The 16185-nt window shown below is 31.0% G+C and overlaps 1 protein-coding gene across 3 annotated transcripts in view; it reads left to right on the forward strand.

Moving 5' to 3' along the window:
• The first annotated feature begins 285 nt into the window (after positions 1 to 285).
• Positions 286 to 16185, forward strand: part of LOC136079774 (uncharacterized) — an 81129-nt gene continuing 65229 nt past the window's right edge. For 2 of the 3 annotated variants that reach the window (XM_065796152.1, XM_065796153.1), the window contains exons 1-2: positions 1638 to 1981; positions 2092 to 2203. In XM_065796152.1, the coding sequence (XP_065652224.1) occupies positions 1652 to 1981; positions 2092 to 2203 (442 nt within the window). In that variant the 5' untranslated portion in view covers positions 1638 to 1651. Of the gene's footprint in view, positions 313 to 417; positions 1982 to 2091; positions 2204 to 16185 lie in introns of those variants that run through there. The other variant, XM_065796151.1, reaches the window with a different exon arrangement.

Consider the following 16185-nt stretch of genomic DNA (forward strand, 5'->3'; position numbering starts at 1 on the left):
TTTAAAAAAAATTTATAATTAAAAATACTATGGTTATAAATAATTTAATAGTAAGCATTAAAATAATTAAATACACACACTACTATAAGAGATTTTTTTTCGTATTATTATTAAATGCAATCTATAAATTGAAAAAGTTGAATAGTAATTAATAATATAATAATAAAGTGAAATATGAGAGTATTTTTTTCTCGCTTTTTTAAAGGATATATATAAATATTTAAACGACAAGGGTGACGTGTTTTAAAAGAATTATTAACTTTGAAACCTCTGTAAAAGATCTTCGCGTTTTAATACAACACAAATTGTCATGTGAGTGTTCATACCATTCCTTACGCATTATATATTTTAAAGAATTGAATTTATTAAACTTTTTAGTTAGATATTCTAGATTTTTAACTACTTTTATTTCTTTAGATAATTAAGAGACGACTTTTGATGATCTCAAGTTACGTAATTATTATTATTTTTTTAAATGCTTTAAAATACCAGTTACAAACGAATGTTGGTTTGAAAACGTATTATATCATTATTTTAAAAATTATCATTCCCTCAATTTTTTTAAAAAAAACGTTACAAATGACTATTTCAATGCAACAAGTTGATAATATAAAATACCCATGCTTCTTATGTTACATTTAATAACAAAGTAACTAAGTTATAAAATTCAAAAATAATTGTCAAATTCAAACTGAATTGTAAGTACGAGAGCAAAACATAACAGCAACCCAATTGGCGTCGTCAATTTTTACATATTTTTAATAAATTTGCAGTTGTAAAAAACTTTCCTTATAGCCGGAACTCTAATTATTATAAAAAACCTGTAAGATGCATATTTCAAAATTTAAGAATCCTATGGGTAAAATTGAAAATACAATTTTAGTCATATTGCTTTCATAAAATCTGAGTGTTTTTAGACATAAACAAAATGAAATGTTTTAAAATGGTGATATATTTCATTTTATACATAAAATTTATAACTACACAGTTAGAATTTGTATATATACTTTTTTTACTTTAGACTTTTTCTTTACCCTTTATCTATTTATCCTGTGATGCTTAAAAAAAGTTTATAAACATAACTGAAGGTTTACATTATATGATCTGTTTCCAGTGCTATCCCAGAAAAAAAAGTTCTATAGAATTTTTTCAAGCTTTTTAAACATATAGCCTACACAAATTATATAGAAATGCTATAAAATTTCTATTGGATGTCTATTAATTTTTAAAGAAATTGCTATAAAACTTTTTTTTCTATAAAATAAAAAGTAGAAAAAAAAGTTCTATTGGAATTTCTATAGAAATCAACAGAGATTCTATAGAATTCTTTAGAATTTCTATAGACCATATGTTCCAAAAGTTTATAAAAATTCTATAAAACTTTTTTTCCTGGAATGCTACTTTTCTTGAAAATAAGGTACATTTTACAGAATGAAAACAACAAAAATGATAAAAAACAGATATCATTTTTAGATTCAGGATCCTCAATTTATAATTAATTATTCAAAGTATTATAGTTACCACTACTTTAAGACAAAAAAATAATTGTCCAGACTTGTGTAAGTTGTTAATACTTATATTATTTACCAGTTTTTTTTATATTTGTCTATATAATTTGATGAAATTATTACAGAAAATTAAAAAAATAGAAATGCCAAATAGCAAAAATTACGTATACTGTTTCCTTTTGATTGGCTTTCTTAAAAGCATCACAACACAGTATCTTTACCCAGCGCAAAAATCGTTAACGCGCTATTCTTACACCATTTACAGAGGTAAAAAAGTAAATGACACAACAAATGTGGTCGAAACACACTTTAAACATAAAGATTGTATTACAACTTGCTATATTAACAAAAAAGAATGCAAATCAATTGAAGTAAATATTGTGGACAAAAATACATCTATATGTAGATTTTTCAACAATGATTCACCCAACACCATTCAAGCTGACGGATTCATATACATTTCTTCTAAACTGGTACATTTAATGTTTTAATATTTCAAATTTAATGTTATATTTTTACCAATGTTACCTAATCTGCATGTATTTACAAATAATTTAAACTTTTCAATACTTTTTATATTAAGCCAAACTGTTCTCTCAGTTGCAATTTAACACCAAATCCTTGTGGGAAATGTAAATGCCACCCATCATGTGCAGGAAGAAATCGGCGACAGTATGTATGTAATTGTACATTAGGTAAAGGAATAGATTTTTTTTATACAAATATTAAACTTTGACTCATTTATTTGACAATATTGCATTTAAGTACAACATCAACTATAATTAGCATAATTACCCCATTAATCTGCCATAAAGCAGGTAATTATAAGGCTAAGTTTTTAATCTAAAAATCCAATTACTCTTAAAAACAAAAATTGCTGACGAAGGCAATAGAAATTTTTTTGATATATTAACGAGCAAATAAGCGACCATTTGTTGATAGTTTTCTCAAGTTGGGATTGACATTTAGACGCTTTTCCAGTCTGGTATAATAAGATCAACTGTTAACAAAGCTGTTAAAATAAAATGATGAAAATACTGCATTTGGTCACTGCTCTTTGATGCCAAACACATTAGTCACCAAGAATATCAAGTGTTAGTGTTGAAAATTAAACAAAGAAAATTTAAGTTAACTTTTGCTAGTGAAATATTTGCGATTGAAGAGAATAGTTTTATCAATAACATTTTTTAATTATTACTTAAAATGGTTTTATTTCAATAAAAAAGTATTGAACATTTTCCCTATTTGCAACTTAAGTCTAGTACTTAGAGTACTGGACTTTATAAACAAAGGCCTTTAATTTTAACATCCTTATGGTCATAAGCACCGTTGAGAAGGAAAGAAGTTGAATATAATTTTATCACTAGCTGGAAAAGCTTTATTTCTAAAAATACTACTTAAAGATCTCAAATTTGGTCCTCAAAAATATAATCTTATGTTTTAAAACGTTTTAAATGTTTTTTTTTTTGCTGTTACTATGACGGAAAATATGTATCTATAAAAAAAGTGCGAAGTACGGCTATTTCTGAAATCACTTCTTAACTACTCTTGAAATTCTTCGTGAGCTTGAACTCGGTCAAGAACATGATGTGAACAAAAAACGAATTGTAGTTTTACCAGTTTTTCTTTAGTAAAATATTGTTGTAACTGATTTGCAATCATAATCTTCCTTCCAGTATTTACATTTGAAGTGTCCATTACAATCATCTATGTACTCTGCAATAAATTGTATTAATTGAAAGTAGCTGTTATGCCTTTAACAATAGATCTGCTTTTCGGTCTGATAGATCTAGTGTTTGTAACTTAACTTCGCTTTGTTTAATCTTTAACATTAACACTTGATATTCTAAGTGACTAATACGTTTGCCATTAAAGTGCAGTGACTAGCTTTGAAAATACGTTTTCATCATTTCTTCTTTAAGTTCAAAAGCTTTGTTAACAGTTAATCTAAATATACCAGACTGTAAAGATTTGAATGTCAATCCCATCTTGAATTTAGAAATTATATGTATATATACATACATACATACATATATATATATATATATATATACATATATATATATATATATATATATATATATATATATATATATATATATATATATATATATATATATATATATATATATGTGTGACTGTAAAGATTTGAATATGACTGTAAAGATTTGAATTTGAATATATATATATGTGACTGTAAAGATTTGAATGCCAATCCCATCTTGAATTTGGAAATTATATGTATATATACATACATATTTATATATATATATAAATATATATATATATATATATATATATATATATATATATATATATATATATATATATATATATATATATATATAAATATATATATATATATATATATACACACTGTTGACGGTTGGGTCAGGGAACATCATCGGTTTTGTTTTTGTCTAATAATATCTGTGCAACAACATCTTTAAATATAATGTTGTGTAACTGCATCTATCAACAATATTTGTAAATACACTGAGGTATAATAATATTTGTCCAACAATATTCAAAATTTTTTTTATGTCTAATAACGTCTTGGTAAAAAGTATATGATTACCACAGGTAAAGTTACATTTTTACAATTATTTACATATAACAACATCTGTGCAACTACACCTGGAGATTTCACAGATAGTTACATCTTTTCAATTACGTTAAATATAACTACAGAGTTTTATAAAATTATTAAATTAAAATGCAATACATTAACCAGAGGTAGTTTCATATATGGTTTTTTCCAGATATAATTACATCTGGAAAAAAATATTACATATGAAAGCATTATTTTATTCAAAAGCAGTTTCATGTATAGTTTTTTCCAAATGTATTAACATCTAGAGGAAACTTTTACGGATTTTACTGGACTTGAGAAAAACTACTAGATGTAGTTACATCTTTCTAAAAACGTTGTTTGGGGTTATTGAATTTCTAGATGATATTGGACAGATGTAATTGGTGCAAAAAAAACATACATATGATCTTGGACAAAAGTGTAGAGTTGATTTTGAACAACTTTGCTGATGTGGCAATCTTTAATTTTACCATTGGCTAAAAAACAACAGTTATCAAAAACTTTATTTCAAATAATTGAAATAGAGGGCAATTCTAAATATTTATTTATTGAAAATTTTTTTAGTTCCGATATTAGTTTATTTTATAAAAATGATTTATAGGTATTAATACCTGTAAAGGTATTCCATAAAATAAAAAACGACCAGAAATAAATAGACTTCCAGCTTTTTTTAAAGTTGCTTCAAAGACGCTTAAACATATACAGGTTTTTTTGTTTGGCTTAAACATATTCAGGGTTTGCTTAAAAATATACAAGGTTCTTTTGATTTCTAAATTGATCTGATTATTTTCAAAGGCAGGTCAATCAAAAAAAGCAAAATTTAATAAAAATGTCGAAAATAACATTCATTTCACGAGAAACTATTAAAAAATAAAATAATATGAAAAATTTTTTTTGCGCCTTTTTTAACGATAAAACAACTTTTAAATTTTTTTATGCATTAAAGCCGAAAGTTATATTTTTATGCCATTCTTTTTCAGTTGTGGCTGATGGCTTTGAGATGCTACAATAATGACATTTCTTTTTATTGATGGCCAAATAAAGAAGATAAGCTTGTATAAATACAAGTGAAAATATAAAAAAAACTCTTATAACAAAATACAGACTTGTGTTCTTGACGTCGGTCATACCTTATAACAAAATTGTAGTGATGCAACACAAATACAAAAATTTATTCTTTATTTCATTCAAATTAAGTGCTGCATTTGAGTTGCATCAATTGTCTTTGCAATATTTTATTCACTAAAATAAAAATAAATAAAAAACTATTACTGCTTTTCACTACTGAAGTAGTGGATTTAAATTTAGAAGATTTAACAGGGGTTGATATCCGAGGCTAGAAACAAAAAATAAAACTTTATATATTATAATTTTATGCTTATATATACTATTTATTATATACTGTTGTTTTATTATATATTTTTAAACTCTAACTTTCTTCCAACAAGATTGCAAACAACCACTAATAGGTTATCAGTTTTTAAATTTTAAAACAGAGAATAAGTTTAACAAACTTAACTCAAAAATAGAAAATAAGTTGAAATACTAGGAAATGGTTAACTGAAGATTTAAATAGTTGTAGGCTGTATAAAAAAGTAAAAAAATGAAGATGACTAAGAGTTTTAAGGATTTTTGATGTTCATGAAGGGACAGATGCAGTAAAAGGATGCAAATTGTTAAATAAAAAGTCAAACAAAAACGAGTTTTGATTTATTGTAATAGAGATCAGCATTTGTTTGAGCATTGACTATAACAGTATTTGCATAAAAATGAAAGAAATTCAATCTTACAACAATGGCAGAGTGGATAAAACAGGTTTAATTTCATATACAATGTGCTTTAATACTTTGTCTGTGAGTAAGAGGGTTGTTACTCATCAATGTAGGAGTGCAAACATTATTGCATTTATTTTTTGCAATAAATAAATGAGATTTGTTGTCTGACAACAAGTCCAGAACCTAAATCTATAAGCCACTGTAAGCCTCAGGCTGTTATATCAGAATAAAAATCGGCCGCTTGTTCTGACCAATCAAAAAGTGAAGATTTTTTGTCAAGACACGAGTATAAAGTTGAGTCGTCAGCAGAGAGAGCCACTTTAGATGTAAGATAGAACTTTGTGGTGCTCTTACAGTTACTTAAAATAAAGAAGAGTGTAGGCCTTCAAGAATAACTTTAATCCTGCAGTTAGAACAAAATAATTTAATAATGTCAAAAACATTTTATAAAGAAACTAACAAGAGTGAAGACTAATCGAAGGATAGTTAGAGAGGTCAATGTGTTTTCTAATTTTTTTTAATTTGGAAACAGTTATTTAGCAATTTCAAAAACTTAGCATATATAGATGAGAGTTCACTTTTTTAAAACTATAATGGAAATCTTGTCTAGAGCACAAACTGTAGAAGTGTATAATTAAGATTTAACTTTAGCATTGCAAGCTAAAATGATAGGAAGATTATGGCCATTAGATTCAAATGTTAAATTAAAATAATATTTCATTGCAAATAACTTTGCTTTATTTTGGGGAGAAGCAAAAAGATCAGACCGATGAATTAAAGTTTAACTGTTAGACTTACTTTAGTTAATGACACTGTTTATGACTAATTGAAATTCTCAAGAACCTAACACATGAGATGTGATACAAGATTTAGTAAACTGAGAATAACAAAGCTAACATCAGATAGGACCTTTTATTCAATAGCTTCTCGGAATAATAAAAAGACATTTGTCTTAAGAGAGATTTATATATATAGATCATAAACCATTAGTCTGAACACGATATTGTTTCTTTAACATATATAATTATATTACATATATATTACTACAATATATAATAAACTAATACAACAGGTTCGTTCCTTCTGCGACACCAAATAACTTCCTCTCTCTCTCTTTCACTTAATCACTCTCTGACTGTATATATATATATATATATATATATATATATATATATATATATATATATATATATATATATATATAAATATATATATATATATATATATATTATTACAAAGGTAACAACCTTTGCCACTCAAGCGTATAGATAATAACCATACTCACTCAAGCGTGCACAAAAGAAGTTATAAACAAACAATTCACTCAACAAAACGCCCAGAAGCGATAGTTAATAAACAACTTGTGTACGAACCGAGACGCGTCTAGCGTCATCGAAATATATAAAACAGTAGAGTGATAGTCGGAGAGAATCGGATATAGTCGGAGAGAATCAGAGACAGTCAGAGAGTGATTAAGTAGTAGAGAGAGAGAGAGAGAGAGAGAGGAAGTTGTTTGGTGTCGCAGAAGGAACGAACCTGTTGTATTAGTTTATTATATGTTGTAGTAATATTATATATGTTAAAGAAACAATATCGTGTTCAGACTTATGGTTTATGATCTATATATATAAATAAATATTTAAAATAAAGTTACCGTGTAACATTTCGGAGGCACTGCCCGGATTCAAGTGGATTTCATCTCTGCTTAGACCGACCGATTCAGCACTGTAAGTAAAGATTGACATTCGATAGTTCAACTTTAAATACATCAGACAAAAGCCTGCAATTAGTATATGAACTAGATATAGTATTGAAATTCAACATTGATATTTACGTATGAGTCGCCTACGATCGGGAAAAATCTGCCCGTTCACCGAACCTAATCCTTGTTCCGATACCGCCAACAACATTCACAACTCTCTCAGTGATTCCTCCTCTGACTCAAATCACGCGTTAGACATATCCGAAACCAACCCATTTAAACAAGACGATAGCCGCTCTCCAACAAATAGTCCTGGGAAAAACAAGATGTCTCTAGAACAAATCATAGAACGCTTAGTAACAAGACCCATTCAAGAATTACAGCCTAAACCATTTAAAGGAACGGAAAGCGAAGACATCACGGAGTGGCTAGCCAGTTTCCGTCGCGTTGCACTTCATAACCAATGGACAGACGTAAGAAAATTAACTTCTTTCCTATTATATTTAGAAGGTAGTGCCTTAGTTTGTTATGAAACCCTTCCCGCTCACATTAGAAACGACTTCCAACAACTCCAAGAACAGTTCCGGCAATATTATGACAACGCAAACATTGCGTGGAATCGAGAAATGGAACTCTTCAGCTTGACGCAAGATACCGACCTCACATCCCATATTAATACTTTAGATAAGCTGAGCCAACAACTCGGTATAGACGGAGAAACAAAACTAAACTTATTTATAAAAGGTCTGAAGCCAAACCTAAGCGATGCGTTAAAACTTAGTTAACCAGTCAACTATCAAACTGAAGTAGCGTTTGCTAAATTGCAAGACACAGTTACATCAGACTCAACCATCTCCCGGTTAGAGGCTAAGTTGGATGCACTCTTGAATCCTCATAAACAATCTATTTTAGCAACTACCTACCGCGAATCCCCTGACTTAAACCATCGAATTGTGGAATTGCAGAAAGAAGTAGAATCGCTAAAGCGAAACAAAAACTTTCTTACCTCACATGAAAAATTTCGTCCAAACGGACGTAATCTACGTACAAGTGATGATCAGGTTATATGTAATCGATGCCTAAGAGTAGAACACACCCAAAGATCATGCTCTGAGAACATGTCCCATTACCCAAAGCAAACTCATTACCAACAGATATCGGCGCAACCCAATCGCTGGAACCCTAATATCCCGCCCTCGACGTCATCGAATAATATTCCAAGGAATAACTTGTATTCAGGTAACAGTACACCCCAAAGACACGCCAACACACTCGATTCAGATCCTAATGAGAAACCTGGTCCTGAAATCTGGGGTAAAGTTCTCGATTTTAGATTACTTATTCTTATGGACACTGGTGCTAAGTGTAGTATTTTGGATGAAACCGTCTTTAAAAGTATTAAAAATCAGGCTGATAAACCTAAACCTCAACGTGGTACGCTGAAAATAGCTGATGGAGCTTCACTCCAAGTTGTTGGAAAGATCTCATGTCCAATCACTATTGGAAGCAATGTATTTGAGCATGAAATGATAGTTGCTAAAAACTTAATCCATCCGGTTATTTTAGGATAAGACTTTATGAGCCAATTAAAGATCAGATTAGACTGTGGAAATCATCTGGTTAAAATTGGAGAAAAATTGAGTGTACCAATGATACGAGAACTAATTAACAACAAATTTAATCATAGTAGAATCACGGGCGACACCCTATGTCACCTTCACACACAAAGTAATACAATTGCTAGCAAACCGGCGTCTGTTTTTGAGACTTTGTTAAACACATGTACGCTTAACTGTCGACCCAAGAATGTTGATTCCAACAAGAAACCTCGAAAACAAGAGAATTCGACACCGATATTCAATACGCTTATTAATCAAGATAAACCTATATTATTCCAGCCGCTGCCCAACCACCGCTGTGAACACCCTATGGTTATGACCACAGTATGTGCCTTGAAGGAAATCAAAGCGATACGAAAGTGTGAAGCTATCATGACCTTAGTGCACACTCTAGGAACTGATGAAGATTGCCCCACTATACCAGAGGTTTGTCTTTTCAAAGAAAAACCAACAACAGTGATAACTCTAGACACCGAAGTTCTTATGGAGGCTACAGAAACAAGTGACGAATTTAACTTGGAGGAAACTATGTATATAGAATGGAAGAAATTCTCGACAAAAGAACAAGAAGAGGAAAAACCCAATATCTAGTCAAATGGGAAGATTATCACGCCGACCAAAATACTTGGGAGCCAGAAGAAAATATTTTTGATTCCCAAATGATAAAGAGATACCTCGATAAAAAAAAAATCGGAAAATGTTTGTCTATATCAGCTCTAATCACAACACGTCGAAACCTACAAGGGAGGAAAACCCAAAACAATCGTAAACTTATGTTTAGTGTAACCCTCAAAATAAGAGAATTATGGAAAGTACCTTTTATACTATGGTGTCTGGTCTTTCTACTAACATTTATTACGGGCATTTATATTGGCGAAGTGTATGATTGTACTAAAGTACACCTAATTGGAGTCTATCAATTACCCACAATTGACACGTGTTCGCACAATATGCATTCCCTTAATGACTCTGTTAAAACATTTATAGCCGATGTATATGTCTATCGTCCACAAACCATGACTATCCAACTTTACCATTGCTATGCTGAAAAAGTACCACTCACATGCCGCACCAACTTTTTCAATCAACACGCAGAAGAACTAACATCCAAGAAAATAAAAGTAACGCCCGGAGAGTGTCTGTCAGCGATGAACACCAAAATATCAGTATATGGGGCATTACAAGAAATTAGTCCTACATTATGGAGAACCGTGCTGTCTGACCAATATCATTGCGCTTGGATGCGTACAAAAACCGTTGACTTTAAACATTTTTACATGAAAGTTTATACAAGACAAATCACAGGAAGAGCTGTGGTTATTGAACAATACGTGACAAAAAGTTCTTGCTACTTCTTTTTGAATAAATGTATTCCAGGAGAATGGCCGGAATCTATAATAGTTTGGGTACAAACTAAACATAATGATGAAGTGATGGAAAGGCTAGGGAATTACACAATTGAACGTATTGGCGATTTTGTTTTAATTCGAAACCTTAAAGTGGGAGGAGCAGTACAACTATCCGAGCAATAAGGCCAAGTACTAACTCTTGATAATGGAATGCTATTAAAAAACCCCGTATTCCCTGAGGATAATTTTGAACGATATAAAGCTGCCGCTGCAAATTACTCACAACAACTGGGTCAAGATCCGGCAGTGATCCGGCATGATCCTTCTGGAAGCTCCTATTGCGGTGGCAGTTATGAATCAAAGAATGAACTTAATAAATACGTGGGAACAGTTATGCTTTCTACAAACGGAGATTGCTTGAATCCAGAGGTGGATGATTGGGCAGTTCCCGACTTCATCAGCCGAATGGGTTCACCAGTCCCCAGGTATGACTGTCGAACAAGCTGGAGATGCCTTGTTTATATCCAAATGCAAAAATTACAGTAGCTACGCTATCCGTTATAATCGAAAAATAGGCAACACATGTTTTGAACATTTTCCGGTCACACTACCTCGAACAATCATAACTAGATAGAAGATTAATACAAACTAGTCCCCGAATACCATGTTAATTGAGACCCAAACACACATACCTACAGGACCCAAAGCTAAACACAATATACGAAGTAACGGCCACAGGACGAGTTAAAATTGTAGAAACTCAACTTGACCATGTTCTGCCATCTCCCAAGAATCCTATCCGCCGGATACGAGGGTACAGTAAAGAAATTTTGGTTGAGAGACCACAACGGCTTTCCCCTTACACAGTTCTACATTTGATATCTGGTACTCACGATACTATTCAAACGCTCAAAACTATTAGTGATACTAATGGAGGTGACGTTCTAACAGGTATCAGTACCGCCCTTGGAAGCGACCTTCAAGCCACGGCAAGCGGCGGAAGTCAGATAATAAAGGCTATCAGAGGTGCCATTAAAGACTCACTACACGGAGTTTCTGAGTCCGAGCACGGACTTTTCCCTTTCCCCGTAAGTAATGTTACGAAGGTAACAACCTTAGCCACTCAAGCGTATAGATAATAACCATACTCACTCAAGCGTGCACAAAAGAAGTTATAAACAAACAATTCACTCAACAAAACGCCAAGAAACGATAGTTAATAAACAACTTAGACGAGAAATTAATACATTCGATTGGCGTTGCGTCATCATCAGTATTTAAAGCTGCCGAGGAGCCGTAAAAGATGTAGGAGAAGGTACGGGCTCTTTCTTCAAGAAATTTATTGGCGGAATAAGTGGATCGATTTTGTGGGCAGCAGTTTTTCTCATGATAATATACCTGATAATAAATAAACCAAACTTAAATTACGCTCTCCCTTGCTTAAAGCCTTTTAGGAAAATACCCTCGGAAAATATACTCGTAGAAGAGCCTCCACGTCAGGATTGGTCAACGGCAACATCCCCAAGAAAGAACAAACACCCCTCACGTGGATGCAAAAGTTCAATATGTAAGATTGATACGACAAAGTAGAAATATTATTCTACGGTAATGGCAGGATCTTTGAACAAGAGTCCTGGATGGGATTTGAGACGCCCCAACCACCACGAGTTTCCTACAGACAATATGTTTCCTGTAGTTTATTACAATGATTTTTATGATGATGTTTTATGTTGCTGTTTCGCAATGATGCTGTTTTCATGTTGCTGTTTTGCAATGATGCTGTTTTCATGTTGCTGTTTCGCAATGATACTGTTTAGCAATGATTTTTATGATGATGTTTTCATGTTGCTGTTTCGCAATGATGCTGTTTTCATGTTGCTGTTTCACAATGATACTGTTTAGCAATGATTTTTATGATGATGTTTTAATGTTGCTGTTTCGCAATGATGCTGTTTGTATGTTGCTGTTTCGCAATGATGCTGTTTAGCAATGGTTTTTATGATGATGTTTTTATGTTGCTGTTTCGCAATGATGCTGTTTAGCAATGATTTTTATAATGATGTTATATGTTGATGTTTTGCAATAATGCTGTTTTTATGTTGCTGTTGCGCAACGATGCTGTTTAGTAATGATTTTTGTGATGATGTTTATGTTGCTGTTTCGCAATGATGCCGTTTAGCAATAATTTTTTTTTCTGAGTCCGAGGACGGACTTTTCCCTTTCCCCGTAGGTAATGTTACGAAGGTAACAACTTTAGCCACTCAAGCGTATAGATAATAACCATACTCACTCAAGCGTGCACAAAAGAAGTTATAAACAAACAATTCACTCAACAAAACGCCAAGAAACGATAGTTAATAAACAACTTGTGTACGAACCGAGACGCGTCTAGCATCATCGAAGTATATAAAACAGTAGAGTGATAGTCGGAGAGAATCGGATATAGTCGGGGAGAATCAGAGACAGTCAGAGAGTGAGTAAGTGGAAGAGAGAGAGAGAGAGAGAGAGAGAGAGGAACTTGTTTGGTGGCGCAGAAGGAACGAACCTGTTGTATTAGTTTATTATATGTTGTAATAATATTATATATGTTAAAGAAACAATATCGTGTTCAGACTAATGTTTTATGATCTATATATATAAATAAATATTTAAAATAAAGTTACCATGTAACAATATATAAATATATATATATATATATATATATATATATATATATATATATATATATATATATATATATATATATATATATAAATATATATATATATATATATATATATATATATATATATATATATGTATATATATATATATATATATATATGTATATATATATAGGTATATATATATATATATATATATATATATATATATATATATATATATATATATATATATATATATATATATATAATATATATTTATCTAGAATATATGATTTTGGGCCAGTTTAGAACTAGTGTTCAGCCTTTTAAAATCTAAATAAAAGTTTTATTCTACAGCATGGTAAATGATTTGTCAGAAAAATCTCTTTCCCAATCAACTCTAGATTGTTCAAGCGATTCCAGTTCGTCTTTCCGCATACTCTCATTCAATAATTAAATTTCTTGCTTAACTTATTTATATTTAATCTAAGTTCCCATTTTGGACAAGATTTTGCAATGCAATGTAATTTTTATGTTCTGCAACTCTTAGTGCGATTAGATCCCAGGAAGTTAACACTTGTGGATATCTCTAACCAGCATAGAATGAGTAACATACTAATCCACTTTTTTTTATTTTAAAATCTGCTAAGATTCTGTAAGAATCTTAGCAGATTTTATAGGGGCCAGGTTTAATAAAATATATAGCCATATTTAATAGGGGCCAGGTTTAATAAAATATATAGCCGGGGCAAAGAAAGACAAAAAAGATTATTAAATAACGCTAAATCATCAAACGTGCTCTGACATTTTGGCTTCTCACAACATAATCAAACAAGATGAACTTTCTATTTTCAAAAAGTCCTTAAATCTATTCGAAAATATTGAGATGATTACAAGGAATTGTTGAAACTAACGATGTTATTGCTTGATTAAGTTTCCTCTCGCGGGGCTTATAGGATGGCTCCCGAAGCCATAGACAGAGCTCGGTGGACGGCCACAATTTTATATTCAATGAAAATATGGCTGTTCAAGAGACAGTTAAAATTATCTGAATATAAGAAAAAATTACTTCGAGATATACACTGAGGCATATTCGTTTAGACGCATCAATTTTTTTCTCTTTATCCTAATTTTTTTCTATGTATTGTCAACTGATATGCATGTAAGTTATTATCAAAATAATTGTTGTGTTGTGGGCTGATAAAAACCACAAAAAAAATTTTTCTATGTGTCTTTATTAACATGAGAGTATGTTTGATATACAAAAGCACATTTTTTAATTGGAATATATCTATAGACGCAATCAGGTTAATAACGGTAATTATTGATTTTTAATCACTTTTACACAAATAAATTGATAAATTTTAGTGTAATTTGATCTTTTGCTCTGCCAGTATCATTTTTATTGCATTTCACGAAATGCCTAAAGGAAAGTATTTGACAGATGCTGAAAAAATACAAATTAATTTATATCGTGGCTCAGAAATCTCACCAGCACTTTCTATACGAGAAATAGCAAGAAAAATTGGAAGATCTGACCATGTTGTACGAAACTACATTGCAAAAGGTGACAATTACGGTGTAAAAAAAGCAACAAACGAGAACAAAGTATTAACAAATCGGCAAATTTATCGAATTCGCTTCGAAGCAACCCAACATAAATCGAATGCAACACAAATAAAGCATAAATTGTTATTGCCTGTCACAAATAAACATGTTGCACATATTCTACGTACAACAACAAACTTAAAGTGGAAGAAACCACACCAAAAACCAATGTTAAAAAAACACCATAAAATTGCTAGATTACAGTTTGCTAAAAACCATATGCATTGAACTCATGAGTGGCAAAACGTAATATTTTCAGTTGAAAAAAAGTTCAATTTAGATGGTCCGGACTCTTACAGTTATTATTGGCACGATCTAAGAGGAATAAATGACCCACAAACAAAACGAAATTATGGAGGAGGAAGTTTAATGGTTTGGAGTGGATTTTCTTTTTCACGAAAATTGACTCTGTGTTGTGGTTTACCTAAAATGAACTCGATAAAGTATACAGAAATGTTGGATGACGTTCTCGTAACTTATATGGATGAAAACATGGACGATAATGCCATATCTCAGCAAGATAATGCTGCAATTCACACATCTAGGCATTCTATGAAATGGTTTAAAGACCACAACATCCCTTTTTTCGAATGGCCAGCTTGTAGCCCGGACTTAAATCCAATCGAGAACGTGTGGGGAATGCTATCAAGAAAAGTTTATGACGCTTAAGCAGCCGGACACCAACTTAAAACTGTTACTGAGTTAAAATGTAAAATACTTGAAGCAAGGTCCAAGTTGGATCAAACTACACTTTAACGACTAGTGGAGTCAATGAAAGGCAGAATTTTTGAGGTAATCCAGTGTAATGGAGGACATACGCATTACTAATTTCCATCTTTTAATTTCAAAAATATGACTGCGTCTATAGATATATTCCAATTAAAAAATGTACTTTTGTATATCAAACATACTCTCATGTTAATAAAGACACATAGAAAAATATTTTTTGGGATTTTTATTAGCCCACAACACAACAATTATTTTGATAATAACTTGCATGCATATCGGTTGACAATTTATAGAAAAAAATTAAGACAAAGAGAAAAAAATAGATGCGTCTAAACGAAAATGCCTCAGTGTATGCTTGTTTGTTACTTTGGTAAAAAAAAAAGTCTCAACAGATTTTCAAATTTGTAAAAAGTCTACGCGTTAATAATGATAGCGCAAAAGGAAGAGTAAAACGAGTTCAGAATTTTAACTATTTAGTTACCAAAAACGAAAACCAAAGCAGTTCCTGCTTCAATTATTCTCTAAACAAAGGTCAAGGTTTCCTTTGCCACAGTAGTCTTTGTTGATTGAAGGAATTAAGTCATCTAAAAACAATATATTTTAGACCAATTATTTATATATTATTATTTTAATAATGCAGCAAGTATTCTTGTACTC

Source organism: Hydra vulgaris, chromosome 04, assembly GCF_038396675.1.
Source record: "Hydra vulgaris chromosome 04, alternate assembly HydraT2T_AEP".
Classification (NCBI taxonomy): Eukaryota; Metazoa; Cnidaria; class Hydrozoa; order Anthoathecata; family Hydridae; genus Hydra; species Hydra vulgaris.